Source organism: Neurospora hispaniola (assembly GCF_033458365.1).
Source record: "Neurospora hispaniola strain FGSC 10403 chromosome Unknown B0T23scaffold_1, whole genome shotgun sequence".
Lineage (NCBI taxonomy): Eukaryota > Fungi > Ascomycota > Sordariomycetes > Sordariales > Sordariaceae > Neurospora > Neurospora hispaniola.
The window spans coordinates 3765440-3784809 of NW_026944406.1; the positions used below are offsets into that span (position 1 = coordinate 3765440).

At 51.5% G+C, this 19370-nt stretch overlaps 4 protein-coding genes across 4 annotated transcripts; 1 reads left to right on the forward strand and 3 right to left on the reverse strand.

Moving 5' to 3' along the window:
* Positions 1-661: 661 nt before the first annotated feature.
* Positions 662-2129, reverse strand: B0T23DRAFT_23176 (regulator of conidiation rca-1). Its single transcript, XM_062833898.1, has 2 exons — positions 743-2129; positions 662-681 (listed from the first exon to the last, which is right to left on the reverse strand). Exon 1 carries the CDS (start codon positions 1824-1826, stop codon positions 846-848), a length of 981 nt encoding a protein of 326 aa, XP_062697303.1. The 5' UTR covers positions 1827-2129; the 3' UTR covers positions 662-681; positions 743-845.
* Positions 2130-2799: 670 nt separating this feature from the next.
* On the reverse strand, positions 2800-3051 carry B0T23DRAFT_370461 (uncharacterized protein; the record flags this gene model as incomplete). Its single annotated transcript, XM_062836598.1, has 1 exon — positions 2800-3051. One exon carries the CDS (start codon positions 3049-3051, stop codon positions 2836-2838), a length of 216 nt encoding a protein of 71 aa, XP_062697304.1. The 3' UTR covers positions 2800-2835.
* A 3238-nt stretch (positions 3052-6289) lies between these two features.
* Positions 6290-6976, forward strand: B0T23DRAFT_23225 (uncharacterized protein). The gene is made up of 2 exons (XM_062833906.1): positions 6290-6582; positions 6652-6976. The coding sequence occupies exons 1-2, from the start codon at positions 6380-6382 to the stop codon at positions 6791-6793; spliced, it is 345 nt and encodes a 114-aa protein (XP_062697305.1). The 5' UTR covers positions 6290-6379; the 3' UTR covers positions 6794-6976.
* A 6867-nt stretch (positions 6977-13843) lies between these two features.
* B0T23DRAFT_23260 (glycosyl transferase family 41-domain-containing protein) lies at positions 13844-19116 on the reverse strand. Its single transcript, XM_062833911.1, has 2 exons — positions 14663-19116; positions 13844-14593 (listed from the first exon to the last, which is right to left on the reverse strand). Exons 1-2 carry the CDS (start codon positions 18923-18925, stop codon positions 13889-13891), a joined length of 4968 nt encoding a protein of 1655 aa, XP_062697306.1. The 5' UTR covers positions 18926-19116; the 3' UTR covers positions 13844-13888.
* Between the last annotated feature and the right edge of the window lie 254 nt (positions 19117-19370).

Sequence of the window (19370 nt, forward strand, 5' to 3'; positions counted from 1 at the left end):
AATCTGAATAATGAACACTGAACCCGGGAAGAGGGGGGAGCGTCTCGTATAACACGATATGTTTCTCTACTTTAGATATCCTAGTTCGTGTAAGGAACGGGCATTTTCTGTATGCTGGTAATTGATTGTAGTCCTTGGCCCTGAACGACCCCAAGTCAAGAAGACTCTTGGTACCTCATGCGATGTCGTAAGCTTTATCAGCTCATCGGCTACATCGACTCGCATTCATGTTCACTTTCTACTGTTGGACGCAGGTAGGCACAAGGTAGAACAAGGAAGAGCAGATTGCCACTGTAATTTAATTTGACCGATTAATTTTTCTTTGATTTTGGAAAACAGCGTGCCGCAGAGCATCTGCTGATGTGGGGGGTATCTCATCAGTAAAAAAAAAAAAAAAAAATGACCTCTTCCGTCTGCCCATCCGCTCCTCAGGCCATCCGACCCTTGATACAAGAAAAGAGGAAAGAAGAACAAAAAACCACCGACTGACTACTTGATTGTAGGTAGTGCGGGGCGTGAATAACGTATTTCTATCCATCCGCTATGCCCAACCCAATTTTCAGTTCCTTCTGTCTGCTTTTGATTACGCTATAAGATAGTTGCAGTCCCTTTATTTTGATAGGACAAGATGAGTGTGGTGATTTCACCAAGCTCAGGATTGATGCTGTACGCTGTTCTGATCTGATGTACTATGTAAGCGTCATGTGTGTTTGAGGAGGGCATCGTCATCAGGAAAACTTACCATATGTGATTATGACCAGTTCGACCCGCCCCCGTTAGCCTTCGGCTTTCGGGTTATTATGATCTTCGTAGGTGAGAGATAGTTGGTATTTTGGTCCACCTGTTCAAGAGCACAAGAGGCTTGTGACAGGAATCCTGGCATGGTTTTTCTCGTCTCGTTGAACCAAGGCAATAGGCGAGCTAGGTGCCGTGGGAAGGTACTCGGTGGCAGAAGGGAAGTATCCCATTGATGATTGCTGAGGGAAAGGAAGACTGGGACGACGGTAGGCCGCAGGTGGTGCGAATGCTGCTAGCTGTCGGCGATCAAACTCATCCAAGTCTCCGATGGATGAGGTAGTAGGAGAGGGCAAGGTGCTGAATGGGGCAAGTCGCCTTGATGTGGGTGGTGTCAAGAGCCGCAGAGTGTTTCCATTTGGGCAATCGCTTCCATCTTGATATCCATCGGTAGTGGGGAAGGCATGTGATGGAGGGAAAAAAGATGTGAAGGGCGTAGTGCATCGAGCCTGTTGCTGCTGCTGCTGCTGCTGCTGCTGCTGCTGTGGCCTAGAAGGGAACCACTCGATGGACTCATGGACGCGGTGATGAAGGCTGTCATTGAAGCTACTGGGACTGGATGGCCTCCTAGATCCCGTGTAGATGTCCTGAGGGTATCTGATGGGGCGCTGCATGTGCGCTCTCGGCGGTTGACCGGGGCTGCTTCTTAGAACATCGGAGGCAGAAACGCGTCTTGGTGCACTCTGTCTCCTAAGCTGGTTCTTTTTGCGGTTGTTGAGGCCGTTCCAATAGTTCTTGACTGCGTTGTCGCTGCGGCCCTGGAGCTTCCTGGCAATGTCTGCCCAGCGAGGCCCCTTCAGATCTACCTCTCTAACGATGATAGCGGCCTCTTCCTGTGTCATAGGTCCGTGGTTCAGCCCTGGCTTCAGGTTTTGGTGCCATCGCTCTCGGCACTGCTTGGGGGTTCTGGTTCCGAGAATGCGGGCAACGTTGACCCAGTTTCCCGGTCCTAGGTCCTTGACCAACTTGATGAGTCGCTGATCCTCCCCTGCTGACCAGGGGCCTCTCCGTTGGTCGGGCATGTTAGACATGATGATCGAAAATGTCGATAAGGTAGACGACGGTTTTGGTCTTGGTTGCGTTGAAGACTAATGATGTTATCCTTCAATGGAGCTTTGTTGATGTCGAGTCGGCGTGGATGTCGATGATTGTAATAGATGTTTGATGGTAGAGATGGGCGGTTGAAGGTGGTACGGGAATGCAGGTTGGGGATGGGGAGGAAGATAAAGTAGTCAGAAGGGAACGAGGTTTATAAGATGACTGGCCGATCTGAAGGTGTGTGGGATGATGTTCTCAGACGGTCTAATGCTACCGACGGACGCTAGTAGATGACGGGATGCGAGGAAGAAGAAAGTAAGGCGCAGGCCCGAAATGTCATGTATGTACTAGCCTGCTGGATATCGGCTAGCCTAGTATTTCACTTGCAGGTACCCAAGTGCAAGTCTATGACTGGAGCTCCCCCCGTTTGGAAGAACGGATTTCCACTTCTGGTACGCGTCTCAGCCAGGGGTCGATTGGTGTACATAGTACGAGGTGGGATTCCGCATACCAGGCAGTCCACTTCTCAGCCCCTTACAAATTGTTTATCGTGTCTACATAGTATTCGTATAGCCCAGCTCGTAGCGTACTACACAGTATGTACACGTAGCCGATGGCTAGCATGAACAAGCTACTTCCTAGGAAGAAGGATACCGTGAATGCCTCATCTGAGCCGGGCGAGGTACCAAGTATACTTGCACTGGGCGTTCCTTGTCGCCATGTATCTACTTCCGGTCGACAAGACTGTGTAGATACCTTGCTGGCTGTGTCGAAACGACAGGTGCCATTTAAAAAAATGCCAGTGGCTTCCTTAACCTAATTCGATGTCTGAGTCCAAGGACCGCCCCTTGTCTGATATGCTACTGTAAGCTAATGCAACCTGAAGGCACTGGGATAACCCACCTTTAGCGCAGTCGGTACCGGTTACGGAAAGCGAGCAAAGACCAAAACGGTCAGACCATGACGTCTATCGGTAGCCTGTAATGAAAACGGTGAGTGCGCTCAGGCAGGGGGGGAAAGGGTTCTGGCCCAGTTTTGCTTGACAGCATACCCCTGGCGCCGGCAGCTTTGTACAAGGGAATTAATGCCATGCCAATGGAACTGATATCCGTGCGTCGAGGAGGTTTTTAAAGGCATGTATTCGAGCTGCCCCTGGATTGAGGTGAGGCGGCATACGTCGAAAGGAAAGAAAACCGACAGACAGAGCCTCCAACTCATCTTATCTACTACTTGATTGAAAATTTGTCGAAGCGACCAGGAAGTAGTAAGTTACCTAGCCAAGAGGCAAGAGCCCAGGCACGTAAGAAACCTCAGTGTCCAAATCCGGAGCCCGTGCATTTTGTTGAATTGTTAGTGTTGCATGGTCTGATTGGCTGGACGGTCAAGTCGTCCAGACCGGGCAGCCAGTTGTCCCTCGTTGGCAGCCAACCGGATCACTGTGGTCTTTCCAAGCCTTCTATTCACAGCGCCCTTTCCGGTCGCGGCCACGATAAATCCCAAGACAAGTTACGCCATTTCCCTGGATCGACGAACCTACGCGCAAGATTAATTCTACCCTTTCCCGTCTATTCGATCAATGAATCCGCAGTAAAGTGACAAACCAGTGCCAATCTACGTTCAACAATTTGCGTGTGCCTAGGTATGTGTCTGCTGCGAGGAGGTAGGTAGCACTTGGTCGTATCCTGATGTCCGAGCCCTTAACTCGCTCGATCCAATAAGATTGGCAACACATCCGTCCAGCACAAACCCTGACCATGGCGTTTCCGGGAACTGCCAAAGCCGAAGCTTGTGTGCTGCCTGGGACCTCGAGTGACGACCATAGGCTGTCCGATTGTCCAGTCCTAACTCAGCGATCGCAGAAAAACCCAGTTCAGGACCGGGAAACCAAAGGAACCCTTACCTACCTACGGTGTCGATACCTCAGCAGGAACACAACAGCAAGAATAGCAGGGAAGGCAGGATCGCCAAAACCAACCCGATCGAGGCGTTCACTGAACTCGGAAGCGCTCACCTTAAAATCTTGAACTCGGCCCTATCCACACCGATCCGCTCCGCGTCCGTGATCCGTCCAGTCCATCGCCCACCCAAACTGTCGGTTGCACCTAATATGCCAACAGTGCGGTATCTACCTAACTATACAGCGCTATCGTATATACTGCATAGTATTGGGTCGCCCGGGTGAGAGAGCACTCTTATTGGCATCCTTCCCTCAGGCCTAGTACCGTAGGTACTTATTCTCGTCAGCCATGTATCTACTCTCACACATTGGCTGTCCCCCCCTTGGGCGAATATTTGTTACTGTGGTGAGATGGGTAAAACCCGTGGGCCAGGGCGCTGACGATCGCTGATCACACAGTGCTATATACAAAGCCACGAAGTTTTGCCTGTGGTGGCTCGTGCTCGGTACCTGACAAGGGTTTCTTTCGGCTCGCAACCACAGTACGGTATAGAGGGCCGGGATTTGCTGCCGCGGATTATCTTGCATGTTCTCTTCCAAACACGCCCAAGGACGGATATGCTTGACGCCGTGATTCCCGCTGCTAATAGTCAAGTTAACCCTTTCTCCTTGGCCGAGACCGAACTGGCGGTGGACAGCTCGGTCCAACTCCAAGAGAGGGGGGGAAAAAGGAAAGAAAACAGATGGCAGGATGAATGCTGACAGGCCAAGCACTCGAGTGAATTGGGTAACATGAAGGGAATCGGTAACCCATCGTACCGATCTTGACACTATACCTAGTCGTGTGCCCTATCAGGTAATGCAAACAATTTGGGCAGATTATTTCCCTTGCACCAAGTAGGCCTTTACACTTGGGGTACCGGTGTTTGGCTTCTTTACTATCCAGCCCTAGTTTGTTTGTTCGTTGGTAAGAACAAGGCCAGATCTTACTAGACTCAAAAGAAGCAAACCAACAAACATACCAGTATTGTAATGTAGACTACAGGTCTCCCAAGCCCGGGTGTGAGTGTCTTGCGAGTTCCCTGCCTCGGCTTGAGAGGGAGATTCCGCTGTTTTCCCGTCCGCTTGTTGCTAAATGTGGACAGGATTGATTAGCTCTAGGGTTGTGTGAGCAGTGGCTTTAAAAGGTCATCAGCGTGACGGGATCTTAGCGATCCAGTAACTTGGGTTCCCGACCGGTTAAATGCATCGGAGCAGGGGTTCGGAGGACACAACGGCGTGTCCATCTCACCAAGCTCAACGGTTGACGCACAGTATGTAGGCAGTGTCTCAGTCAGTGAGCCAGAGATCGTAACGCTTGGATGCATACTGTACCGACAGAAATCGGACAAAAAAGGGACGAACAAGCGAACAGATTTACATGGTGATTGGGAGCGATGTCCGGACGGAGCACCCCGAACCCGCGCCGTAGTGTAAAGATGATACAGTCCCAGGCCCGTATAACGAAGCCCGCGCCGGAGGAGACATGTCTGCAGTCCTCGACATGGCTATATCTCCGGTGCGTAGCTTCCAATTTGAGACATGAGAGTCCTATGTAATGTGGTTATCCCAATGCCGTACACTGCATTTTCAGGGCAAGTTTAGCCCTTTACTAAGCGGGATAAGCAGCAACCCATCCCCACCATCTTCAACGGCCCTATATTGTACACTACACATAAGATCGACTGTACCCCCGCTCACATTATGTATGGTAGCTGAAACGCAACAAACACCCCGCGGCGCGTTAAACGTTAACCAAATTTGTAGCCACCCACTGAAGCAATCACGGCTGCCTTGAGCTCCCGAGTCAAGCTTCCTCTTCGATTCGTTCAACGTGATGGAAGTTGCTGTGCCCTTACCCCGCAGTGGTCCCGACTCGTCGGGAAGGGGCCAGTCAATATGGAATTTACCTCCCCTATAATATCGACTATATCTCTCTGTCTCACTCATAACTTCCACCTGGTACTACCTCTACCAACCATGGCATATGGGGCAAGTCGTCCCTTCCTTGTCTACGAAGTACATTACTGTGGTCACTCTGACTGCAGCCAGTGAAACCGGTGTAATCTGGCAAACCACTTCATGTTTCTAGCAGTACTTACCACGTTATAACCTAGCTCCAGTTACTCCTTCCCAGTCGAATGGTAGCCTGAGGACTCGGGTCAGGTCGCTCTAGTAGACTGCGTGACACCAGACCGGCCCGGCGATGATAGACACGGGGCACACTGAGGATACTGTACCTACTAGGACGGGGCAGGGCACAGTCTGACGGGCATTCCAAGTCCGTCGTCGATGCAGTGAACAAAAATGACTTGCAGCCGCATTGCAACAATGGTTTGCGTCTCGTCTACTGCCCCACTGTCAATACAGATCATCATCCCGCCATCCGTCAGCTCCAGGGCTGCTTGGGAGAAGTGGTTGGACTTCATGAACTCACGTCTCCAATTTCATCTGCCCCCGATCACCTTGTCGTCATGTCCTGCAATATATCCACGATGACCCCGGTACAGACGCAACCTGCAGATAACGACGGTACACTAGAGGGAGCAAACGCATACAAACCACACTAGTTTCGATCCAAGGCCGCCAAGATAGCGGAACAACGATGGAATGATTCCGTGTCGACGAAAGCACCCAGTTCTTGGCTGCAACTTGCACCGAATACCGGATGGTCGCGATCCTGCTGAGCTTTCGTACAACTACCACACCTGGGCATGCTGGACTGAATCGGCCAGGCTAGCAAATAATCGCTCCACACGTCTCCATCCAAGCCATGAGATGCCGAGGAGCGAGCGGGTGCTAGACGTGCTTAGGTGCGTCCCCAATAGTCGCTAACATCCTGACGGACGGAGCGTTGGAGTGTTCATACGTGTTAGTCGCAGCTCCAGCGCATGGAATACCATCGGCATGCTTGAAAACTGGGGATTGCGCGAGACGAGAACCGGGCAAAAAGGTCACCCCACTACACTACCACGGGTCAATTCCCGGACGGACTTGGGCACGGCACCACTACACGTGCACTGACCGTCTTTCGAAGGAGTCTATTCTACTATTGTCTTCCTACTCCAGTCGAAGGCTCGCAACAGTCGCCGAGTCGCCGGTGCCATTACGCTGCTCCACAGCCACGGGCTTCCCCCTCCTCGGAACCCGAACCTCGTACCAGTAGTCCGGGAAAACGGTCCAAACGGAACCAAATCAGCCACACTGACAAAACTGGTACAGATACGGCTGCGTGCCAGCGGCTCGGGCACCACCCTCCCTCATACCATGTGGCTAAAGCCCGACTCGGCGACCTGAGACCCAAGAAGGGGAGCGATCCGTCCGCCAAACTCTTTAGCGTTGACGCAAAAAACCGTTGTCACACAGCTTCGGGTCAAGAGGCGTCCAATTATGGCAGGAAGATCTTCCAGGTGGCGTTCCTTGACTGTTGCGGTAGCCCCCTTGTCGAAATCCTTGCCCGCCCATCGATCCCTACCGTCGTGTACCGTCCAACCCGCCCTTGACCCTCTACTGCGTAAACCTTGCCTGGCGATTTCTAGCGAGCGTCCAGCTGAAGCTTTGGCGCCCTCGTGCCCAAATAGGAAGATCTTCATAACCCTTGTCGCCTGGGCACGTTACTTCAGCCATCATTATCCTAGTACGGTGTCAACTGGCCATTGCATTGCGTTTTACTGGAAAAAGAGAGCAGCAAGTCATAAAGGCAAACCAATCTCAGCAAGATGATGGTATGAGCAAGTTACATCCCGCATCAGATGCAATAAGCTACCAAAATACACCGAAAGCTGACAAGACATGTCGCTGTATAGGTATTGTGTATGCAGTACCGGTGGAGACAGTTCCCTGAAACCTCAACAATAGCGTCCTGGGGGTACGCCTGCTCTTCTCCATGGGGCTTCCCCGTCATTGACTGCAACGGCTTCGCCCCAGTCGTTTTGACGGTCACCCTGGTCTTCCGCTAAACCTTCTTGACGATGAGGTTGCGAAGTGTGGGGCAGGAGCGAGATGCAAATGTAACCTTGGAATACGGCAGCACCATGTTGGAAGTAGTGTACAGTATTAACCCCTGAGCGCACACTCCAGCAACTGCATATAGAGTACATTGTTTACATGCCAAAATTTCTCTACAGTACCTAGTGTACACTTACATCATTGTTGTAGGCGCGGCTACAACTGCCTCTCTCCCACCAGAAGCCAGCACCCCTTTCCGCATACACATACATGGCGCTCCCCCGTAGTGTCTGCAATACTATGTACATGCAGTTTCAGGGGTCTGTACTGTAACCATAGGTGAGTATAACTCCCTAGTTCTCGAAACCAACAGTGGTAGTGTAGTGAGAACAAGATTGACTAACACGGAATAGTGGCTGATTATGTTTCACCCACCGTACCCGAAAGCCTCAATCGAATGTATGAGTCCAAGATGAGATCGAACTTTAGTTAGCTGGTGGGTGTTCAATTCCACACCGAACACAAGGTTTATCTCCATGCGATTCCCCCTACCCTATCAGCAAGATAATTTTATGAGGGACCAAGCACCCTGTCAGTCTGGAGGCAGAAACGGTCGCAAGAATATTGATATGCTTGGCTAGCGGTATGACCTTCACCAAGAAGACTCTCCGCGGACCGTTTCTGTCAACGATTGGATGCCTCTAATGCCCAAACCCCTGTCCAGCTCAAACCCAGAGCCTCCTCGACGTGCTCCATGCAAGATGGCATGAAAGGCGTTCACACATTCATTGTGGCTGGGACTCGAGTCCCCGTTTCGAACTTGGACCGAGACACTACCCTTCTCCATAGGCCTCTTATCGACTACCTTAGCTTACGCACATCATTGGCAAGATCCGCCTCATTGCCATGCTCTTGATGGTACATCATTTGGATCCACTCGACTGAGGAAGCGTCAACAATCAACGCTACCTAACTCGCTCCCTTCGACTCTGCTTTTCCTTCCTACTTCAGGATAGTGGCTGTCAGACATTCAAGACAATGCCATCACGGCAGCTTCCATTTGCCTGTTTTTTTTTTTTTTTTTTTTTTTTTTTTTTTTTTTTTTTTTTTTTTTCATCCGGCCTGTTGGTAAACGGGGTCTCCATTCTACGCGCTGCATCCGCATCTCCGAGACACTCAACGGAATCGGCGCTTGATTAAACGCCTGAAGGCAGTTCATCAGCTGGGCTAGCAGCGTTTTTGGATGGCCACATATTGCCCGGTCCATCCAGAAGGATACTCAATACCAGGAAGTCCTGCCATCAGTACGACATCAGGGGAGAAGATGCAATGCTACTGTCTTCTTAACGTGTTGGGTGGCCCACTTGAAGGGCGAAGATCAAGCTTGGTGGAAGCCTTTGGCAGCTGCTGGCACTGTCGACATGATAACCGATGAGAGAGTCGGTGCCAGAATACGGAAAACTCCGTATATGGTCGAACAGATACAGAGACACCAGGCACTTATTTCTGTGGCTTACGTTGTACGTCCTGCAGACCCACAATCGAATTGCAGTTCCAGGGCTGATAATGAACCAGAGGGATGTAGGTAGGTCGGCGACCTGATCAAAAGTCTTGCTGCAACATGCCCAGAAAGGCATCAAGTCAGCGCGTGGCCTGCATCAAGGTCATCTCGAATCCCATTTTTTTTGCGGCCCCCGACCCCCGCTCGGCCAAGCACAGCTCATGCCGCAACCTTTCTTCTTCATTCCCTGGTCCCCGGTCGGAGTCCAGATCTTCGACCCTTCTCATTGTGAGAGCCCACTGGACATTGATCTTTCTTCTATTGCCACTATCGCCGAGAGATGCCTCAAAGTGAGACATGACCAGGGTATTAATGCAAGAGATGTGTAGAGGAGGGGAAGGATATGGATGCCAACGCACTTGTCCGTTGCGACCGGACCCGGTCCTACTCACTTCTTCCTGATGTGCGGCCTAGCAAACTTTTTAGAATATAGCAAGAATCCAGATGAGTATTCGATTAGGAGATGTTGATAAAGCAGGGAGCCTGGTCAACGAATGACCTTGATGTTGCTGGGCTCGGTTGGTTTCCGACTGCCGTAGTCCACTTGGACTGTGCCTTCCCGCTCACTTAACTAGGTATTGCGGTACTTACATGAAAGGTGACAACGGCCGGTAGTGGATGCTTGAGACGTACCGACGGAACTGACTCTGTTCAGACGAGATGTATCAAACCGGGAGTAATGCGCCGCCATACGGAAGGGCGATGGCACACACAATGCGTATCAAAAACGATCTTGCTTTCATGGAAGGGCTACGAACAGGAGCCCCGATATGTTATTCTGATTTCAAAGCGGGGGATGTGACGAGGAGCTACATGAGTCTTTGCCCAATGGATGCTTTATGGCTGAAACTCTGTAAGTCCTCCACTTGACGCCATCTCAGCCATCTCTTAGTTTCTGGGTCTGGTCGAAGGCTCGGAATCTGGTTAGTTAGTTAGTTTGAAAGGAAGGCAATCAAGTCCCGAAAGTGTGTATGAGCGTTTGGATTGGTCAGACCAGATCAATGAGGGAAATTGCACTTTTTGGAAAATGGATGCCATTTGTGAGCAACGACAAGCAATGCATAACTTCAGTAGTATTATGAAGTAAGCCCATCCCAGAAATACAGGGCTGGGCTGAATGAATAATATATGGTCATCATAATGGTGGTGGGTACCGTTGATACAGGCCGTAGGCCCCACAAGAAAGAAGGGCGGCTGAGAAAATTCATGATGGAAAAGAGAGAACGGATGAAGTGCGGGAGCGACGGTTGTGTACTAGAGATTAATTAGGGTTTTGTTCTACACCAAAGTCTGTAGTGAGCGAGACATAGGTAGGCAGGTAGGGAAGCACATCCGACATCCGGAATGACTGGGATAGTGTGATACCCAGGAGGACAGGAGCATAAAAGCGGAAGCGGGGAGGGTGAAGGCGAGGGTCGGGGAACATTGCTGTTGGTTCTCTCCCCCCTTTAACCGTTTATGTCAGCCCCAACCTAACCGTTCTGATCAAGTGGCCAGCCTCTTTGTGATGTACTGTCAAGACGGCTGCATACACCTCTACCTACCTCTACCAACCAACCTTGCCTCATTTACTACCATAGGTTTGATGCTCCCATCCATCATCTCCGGAAGGCGTCACAACTCCCCCCGATCACTACGCAGTAGAGCCGGATGGACCAGGTGGCCGTGGAGGTCACGGTATTCTTTGCCTCCTCGCCCACCGTGATTCCCAAGGTACCTACCTACTCTAGTCTTTGCGCAGAGTGTACTTGTGTGGTAGTAACACTGTCTCTGCTCTGACCACTTTGGGATAAGTGCTTGTCTCGTATTTGCGGAGCGACTCATGCCAGTGGGCCGGAAGGAGGGAGGAGGACACTCCGACAGCATAACGGGATGGTTGACGTCTGTGGAGAGTGCAGTGCATTTGCTGACAGCTGCTACCAGTAGACCTCAGTAGAAAGTGAAAACTGAAGGTCCAGAACGCAGGCGGACGGCATACTCAATTGTTCGCCTGCTTTGGTCCACTGCACTGCACAACGAAGGGCTGCAAAGAAAAAGGCTGGATGAATCGATTCACGCCGCGAGGTTAAGTTTTACTAGAGGTACTTCCTACAGATACCTACCTCTACAAGTTTCAGACCAACCTTGTAGTTGACCGAAGCAGACGGAGTGGTTACAAAACCGTCTGATACGCGCGAGCTGTGTACGATACCCTCCACTGTTAAGAGGGGTAGTAGAGCGATCAAATTGCACATAATCAAGAATGGCCGTCACTAACAGCATGTCCATGGATAATTACGCCAGTAGTTTGATCTCGTAAATTACGGGTTCGTTCTTTCAGGTTCAGGCCTTTGTAGGTAGAGGTAGCAAGGGAACCCATCGGAGGCAGATGCAAGACGGAAAGAGCGAGCTGAGACTGAATGCCGAGGAGCCCGAAACGAACTTGGCAAGGACATTGCGTGTGAGTGAGAGTGAATGACGGAAGCTTGACGGTTGTTGGCGGTTGCTAAGCGCCCGGCCGGCTGAGGAAGGCACAACTGTTGCGGCAGGGAAAGAACGGTTGCTCCACCTTTGATATGACCTGTGAGCTCACAACGGTTTCTGAGGACGGAAAGAAAGAGCGACATAAGGCCTCACTCTTCAGTTTGTTCCGTGGGCCGGGTCCCATAAAAGCTGCAGTCTCGCTGGGCTAGCGTAATGACTGAGCGTGCAGGAGCCTAGAGGTAGGCGGTGGGAGGGCCTTTCCTTGGAGTTGAAAGTCGCGATGGACTCACGGAGAACTAACTGAACTCAAAGGACTGCAGTGGACTCACCGCACTATAGTACCTCTACACTTGGAGCGACGGACTACAGCAGCCGACCGATTGCTAATGTCAACCCTGCAATTCCGTTAGTTCCATGTTACTGCGGCCTTGAAAGAACTTGACTAGGTAGTAACTTGAGTTGAACTGCCGCGGTCAACAGCTGAGTCCCTCAACGCTCTTCAGAGTGGTCACAATGGACACACAAGGACGATATTCAGAGAATGGAACCTGAGTGTCAATGAATGACTTGCAGTGTAGCAGGTTCGTCTTCGGAGGCCGGTGCTCCAAGTATTTGACTTTCGTTCATTACGCTGGTGCCGCAGTGAACCCGACTGACGAGTGCCGACCAAGCATTGGCGTCGATTGAATAGGTAAGTAAAGGGGATGATGCTACGCAGTACGTGCAAGATCAGGCTACAACGGCGGCGGGTGCCATAGAAGGATGGATGAACTTGAACCCGGGTTCCCCTTCAAGGCTTCCAAGACACTCGGCTTTTGTTCCCTTGTTGAGTTCACTCACTTATTACCACGCATCCGTGGCAATTCGTGCGGCATGGCCCATCATCACACCAAGTCTGGCTGACGCAAACTGTAAGGACGGAACCAATACCAAACTTTAGGCCGGGCTTCAAGTTCCAAAATGCCCGTCTCTGCTGGTGCACAGTGGTGGGAACCGAACTAGATCACTCACTTACTGCACTGGTATCCTAGCCACGATGCCCTTTTGACATCTCTGAGTTATGCACCTACCTGAATAGAGGTACAATTTGGCGTAAAAAGGGCTTGCTATACCGGCCAACTGGTTGGGGACGCGGCTAAACTAAACGAGCTTGAATGACTTGGACTTTGGCGAATCACCAAGGAGACTCATACAGCTGAAGAAAAGAGATGCAAGTTTAAACACTCACCGATCCCCACTCTCTGACGTTCGTTCGCCAATTCTTGACAACGAATTCTGAACACGCATATTCCGTGGCATCGTCCGCTTTTCCTAACCGGTTCACTCCATGTACGTTGACATATTTTTACTAAGAATCTGCCACTTCCAATGATGGCTTACCACCTCGGAGTGCGATTTCCGGACATTTGAAACAGTTTACGCTTTCTGCCTCCGAGTTCCACTTCACCCTGAGCATGCTAGGTACTCACCTACTCCTCATCATCGAGTATTCAGCTCTTCCTTTACTCGCTGTCGTCATTGGCCTTCCACGGAACTTGCCAGTTCAGTTATGAAGCACAGTGGCAGGGAACTAAGCTTAGGTATATAGGCAGTATTTGCCCTTTCGAGAAGGAAAAAAAAAAAAAAAAAAAGTCAATACGAGTGCCCGACCGGCCGCAACTATAGGACACACACTTTTGCTTTTGATAGGTAGCAACAAATGCCAATGGGCAGAGAAGCAAATGCATGGAAGGTCCACAAGAGTTTGCAAACGATGCTGTGTGAAAAGGAGCAGCATGCCCGTTACACACTTATAGAGTCAAACTGGGGAGCCAAGCAAATCCTCGGCTAACTGTATTGGCAACATATCCATCGTCATGGCTGTCAAAAAACGGTCATTGTACCGAGCATCGAATCATTTGTCCGCAGAGAGTCCAGCTCGCGCTGTGTCTTCCCATGCCACCAAAAAAGAATGAGAAAGAAAAGCAATGGCTTGATTTGAAATTTGCGCAAATTGTGTGCAAATGTCTTTCCTCCTCCCATAACTCCGTCAGATCTAACTTGATATTTCCCGCCTAGCCACGATAGAAGCAGAAAGGAGAAAACGAAAGAATCTAGTCTTACTAAAAGATGATGGAACTGGCAATAAGTGGCCCTTTACCCAGCGCTCAGAGATAGATATCCCCACCAACGCCGTCAACCCACCTCTGCCACGCTTGTTCATATGCATCCTCCAAGTCCCTGACCCATCTCCGCGTATCAAACAACGCACAAGTCCACTTGCTCTCCCACAGCAATTTCCTCAGCTCGGCGAGTCTTCCGACCGGTTTACCATAGTAACTAGCTCTGTAACCGCCGTGACCACCACCAGCACCACCAGCACCATTATACCCTGGCATAGAAAACCCATCCACAACCAACTCGTACGTCAACCCATTCGCAAGCTTGATAGCCCTGTTCTCGTATTCATAGTCATCACCAGCAATCAGATCCTCAGCCGCCTGTCTTCCCGCCTCACTCTTCGGCAACGCTCCCTTGAGAATCGACGCCGCCATGCGCGAACACATCTTGTACTCGTACCGCGGCAGGGTCAGCAGCGGTGTACTCGACCACAGGACGTCGGCGGCCGTCGTATGTGCGTTGCACTCGGGTGTGTCGAGGAAGAGGTCGCACACGCGGGCGCGGGCGATGTGTTGCTGCTTGGGAGCCACGTCGGTGAAGATGATGCGGCTGGCGACTTCCTCACCTGCCCAGAGCTTTGCCGTCCGGCGGAGGTTGTTTTCGCCGAGCTCGGGGAACCGCAGAAGCCACAAGACAGCTTTGGGAACATGTGCTAGTATGCGAAGCCAGGTTCGAAACGTAGTAGGATCGATCTGTTGTTCAAGGGCGTTAGTCAGCGGAGCTGCACATGCAAATTCCCTTGCAAAATTGAGGAAACGTACCTTGTAGAGTTGGTTGAAGTTACCGAGGATGATCCTGTCGTCTGGGAGGTTGGGGAACAGCATCTTGCGCATATTCCATCGCCTCCTCTGTTCCTCTTCCCACGTCATCCCTCTCTCGTCCGAACCATCGGCAGACTGTTTGTGATCGCAGCAAAAGAATGTGTCCTTGCAATATATGAGATTCTCCGAGTATACCCAATCGTCGGCCTCGGCATCAGCTTCATCACGGAAGACATCCTCCAGACTTAGGTTGTCACGGTGTGGACGCAATGTTGATGGTGGCACTGACGTCGTATCTGCGAGCAGATAGTCGCACCACTCAGCCCCCAGTGTCCCTGCAAATCCCATAAAGGCCATTTGAATCGGTGCAGGTCGTGCTGCGAAGACCTCGTTGCGAGCTCCTCTGGTATAGCCGTTAAGATTTACCAGGATATGAATTCCATCTGCAACAATCTGCTGTACCAGCCGGTCGGATGACCAGGTGCTCACATCTTGGAAAACTGGTGCCTCGCGCTCGATCTGTTGGCGGTGAATCGACTTATCGCTGGCCGTAGTCGCATAACAGAAAGCCCTCACCCGTGTATTGTCGTGGAATCCAAAGACAGATTGCATCAAGTGTGCCAAAGGATGGTTGTTGAAATCGGAAGATACATAGCCTATGTTGAGTTGTGGACTTGGTGGTTTCGGGGGTTCATATACCGTGGCGGGGATCCAGGAAGATCTGAGGGTGGAACACGAGATCCTAAGCGCATTCCTCTGAGAGATCATTCGGACATCCTTGGCTGTGAGAGGACATGTAAAGGTGTGGAATGGTAGGACTGTTGGCGCGGTTGGAACCGTGAGAGTGCCGGGAACCCTTGGCCGAGCGTATCCAGAAGCCGACTCTTGGCCGTTGATGTACCTGTCACGATACCAACGCCGCACGGTAGTTTTTGTAGCTCGTTCGATCAGCCGTAACACCCGGGAACCTTCCCATGGTTTACCAGACCATTTCTGCAACTCCGCATCTAGGTCCAGTGTACCATCGGCGATAGCAGCCCTGGCAGTCTTGAGATAAGCCATCAACTGCATAGCGGATTGTTCTTGCAAGACACCGCAACCCCAGGCAGACGCTTCCCTCAGCTGCTGGGCAACAATGTCAACCACGCGCTGCATGAGGCCGCTTCCCCTGCCCTGTTTCGTTACGTCTTCTAGCATTCCATCTTCACCAACATGCCACCGGTCGTACCTGCCGTTGGCAAGCAGAACTCCGCCACGGCCCCGCCAATCGCACACCGAGTTGAGAGCAGTAGAAAGTCCACAGACTGCTTCAGCGAAATCCGGGTTCGAGGTTACGGCCCGCTTGTAGTAGACGATGGCGTCGTTGGTGCGACCCCTATCCTTGACCGCATTTGCAAGATTCGTTAAGGCAATGTCAAAAGTGCCATCACAAGCCACTGCCTTCTCGTACATGGAGATGGCTAGATCGAGTTGGCCGATATCCTTAAGGAGACTGCCCAGGTTCGTATGAAGATGTACATGCTTCGGATCCAACGTGAGTCCGTACTGGTAGTAAGCCAGCGCTAAAGCAAGCCCACTCCCAGGTACAATTCCAGGGATCGGTGCCGCCGTAGAGGCATCTGGGACAGACACCTGTTGTGATGCCGTGAGTTGGACGCTCGCAAGAAGAATTCCCACGTTATTAGCTGTGGATGGACTTTCCTGGAGAGAAAGAGACAAGTAGTAAAGAGCCAGAATATCACCAACACTGGGTGATTGCTGTGGGACGCCTGTACCAGAACCTCCATTGGACATGGCATCTTGCAAGATTTTGGCCAGTGAAAGCAGAGCGTTGCTTGTCGTTGATACGGCCGACCTCCTCTGACTACTCGATACAACGTGTCGAAGCCCAGGGAGATGCCCACCGCTAGCCGCAAAAACGAGCTTAGCAGTGTGTTTTGCTCTCTCAGGAGGGAGCAATAGCGGTGCAGATAGATTCTTTCTCGTCGAATTCTGCAGCGATACCATCCCACCATTCCCTGGATTGAGGACACTCTGTATCAGGCGGATGAGTGACTGGAGTCCCTTGACCTGTCTTCCGGCGCTAACTAAAACAGCCTCCTCAAAAGCTTTGGATGCGCCATCTATGTTCTTCAGGGAGTAGAGGATGTTCCCTTTGGCATGGATAATGCTGATCATCCGCCCATTCTCGCTCCCAGGAATAGCATAGCCACTCGAACCAAAGCCTGGTTGCCTGCTATTCTCTGCAGTGAAGGCAAAGAATGTCTCGGGGCTATCGGTTTTATCCCCATCATGCAGAAACGGGTCAGGGCTAGGTTCTCTGATGGTTGCCGTCGATGCCGTGTCCGTTTCGCTCCCAGTTTCACTGACTTGATCATGTGCTGAACCAGGGCTGGACATCCTCAAAGAGCGCTGAACGAAGTCAATCACCTTGACCGCTTCTGGGCTCTTATGCCTATAAATTAGCATATTCACCAAGCTCTCCACCGCCTCCAAATAGCTCGGTCGTTTCTTCACGGCTTGCATCCAGTGGTGCTCGGCTTCATCAGGTCTGTTCATGGAGTAAAGTGTTGCTGCCGTGTGGGAAATGGCTTCAACATGGCTTTCGTCAATGCTGAGCACCCGTCTAAACCACTCGAGTGCCTGATCGTAACGCTCGAGAGCGTAATGAAGGCACCCGCCAAGCAACATACCATCCACCCACTTCCACCCACTTTGCTCACACAGGTTTGACAACACATCCAAGGCAGTCTTTGCTGCACCAATGGGCGAGTTGAGCTCAAATGAACGCTTAGGCAGCTTGGCCTGATAATAGTGCCCTTGTGAGCAAAGCTTTAGATGGCTGTTGACGTTCTCAAGATAAAGTGAGTGAAGATTAGAGTGGCCGGACGTATAACTCAGAGGCCGCGAGGTAGCGTCATTTTGGTTCGAGTGCTGTGGGTGGCCATCGGTTGCCCCTGGACGCGTGGAAGAGGCGGAGAATTGGGGAATAGAAAAAGTAAGTGTCCTGGGCGGTCTTGGATAGGCAATCCGGTGCCCACTTCCAGGCTTAGTCGCTTCACAACGATGTAGGTGATTCAAATACAGGACTAGATCGTTATATGTCTTGTGGGCTAAATGTAATGCCCGATCTTTGAAGTGAACTGGCGACGAGGGCTCCCCAATGCCTTGTTGAAAGCTCCCGCCTGGTTTTGAGTTCATATACTGATTGTTACCGCCGACATATGTGGCATGTGGCGTGAAATGTGCCTGATTATAGCGTGAGAAGCCATCATCGAAGGGGTAGGCTGAGAATGGCAACCTGAGCGAGTGTGCGTGACCCGGCCCATAGACTTGAGGAAGACACTGCTGGATAGCCGAGTTCGGCGGAACGAAAGCGCTGTCAACGACCGCACCTGTTTGCGTGTAATGATTCCCTAGATTGAACGAGTTTCGAAAGTCAGGATGGACACCTTCTCTGTGCACCGCAGGTTGTGGGAGCGCCGCGGGACTGTACACTCCTGGAGTCATGGACTGGGTGTGATAGCCAGGCCCCAGAAGTGGTTGCAGATTGGACACGGTATGATGACCAAACTGGGGGATGGGCAGCGCAAGGAGGTTACTATCTGCTGCACCAAAACCTTGCCCCACGTTTGATGGACTAGCTCCCCAGCCCAGCGGTGTCACGGAGCCCGACTTGAGCGAAAGTGTCTCGGTAGCCGAAGCGAGGCTTCCTGAGGTCAGTGGGGCAGGATACGGCCAAGAACCGGCGGGTACGGAATGCTGAAGATTGCTTGACGTAGACGAGCCAGAAAGCCCCTGACCGACAGTGCCGGGAAAGAGCCTTGATGGGCCCGGAAGGGCCATCTGCTTCAAGGGAGGTGGCCCGGATGCCAGATGTGTCAGTGAGCCATCGTAACCATTATCGATAGTTCCTCTCGGAGTTTTTCGTCGAAGTGAGTGTTCGGCGCTGTGGTCTGGTCCGTGGGATCGGTGAAAGGTGGTCGCGATGCGATGCAAGGTCGGCTGGGTGCTGCGAGAAGGGAACAACCGGGGTGTCACGTTCAAGTTGCTGACATGATGGTCATGGAGGTTCGACGGCGGTTGGTGGCTTGGTTGGTGGCCTGGTTGATGCCCCTCTTGGGAGTGCGAAAAGCCCTGATGGTAAGTGAAGTAGTCTTGTCCGTGCGAGGGCCCATGGCCATGCCCATGTTGTGCTTGAAAGGAGGCGCGATAATTGAACGATGGCGGCACCATATGGTGCATCTGGACCAGATGTGTCATTGTATCATCTAACAATGGCCAGACCAAACGCGTGTAAACCTTTGCGAAAGCTGATCAGGATTGGTAAGTAACTTGCAAGCGCGATATCGAAGAAGATGGAGAACGAAAACAAGTCCAAGGATGGGTATAGAACTCCGGGTTAAGCAGGTGATCGAATCATGGAAAACACGCGAGATCAGAAAGGAGTGACGAGAAGTTGAGCTGGCGAAGAGCTTGCCTGTCGAGTTGGATCAGGCCGAATACTTGGTTGCTCGCCGGTCAACGCATCCTGATAATGTTGGTGATGGGGATTTAACGAGCGGCCATCCAGCACTCGAACGTCAACGAATCCGTCGGACCAGGCGCAAGACCCGTTATCATCTGATACCCGTGGTGATACTGAGATGGGAGTTCCTGTTCCGTTTGGCCCCAAGTCCTGTCTTCCTTCTCAACTTTTCGCTTGTCA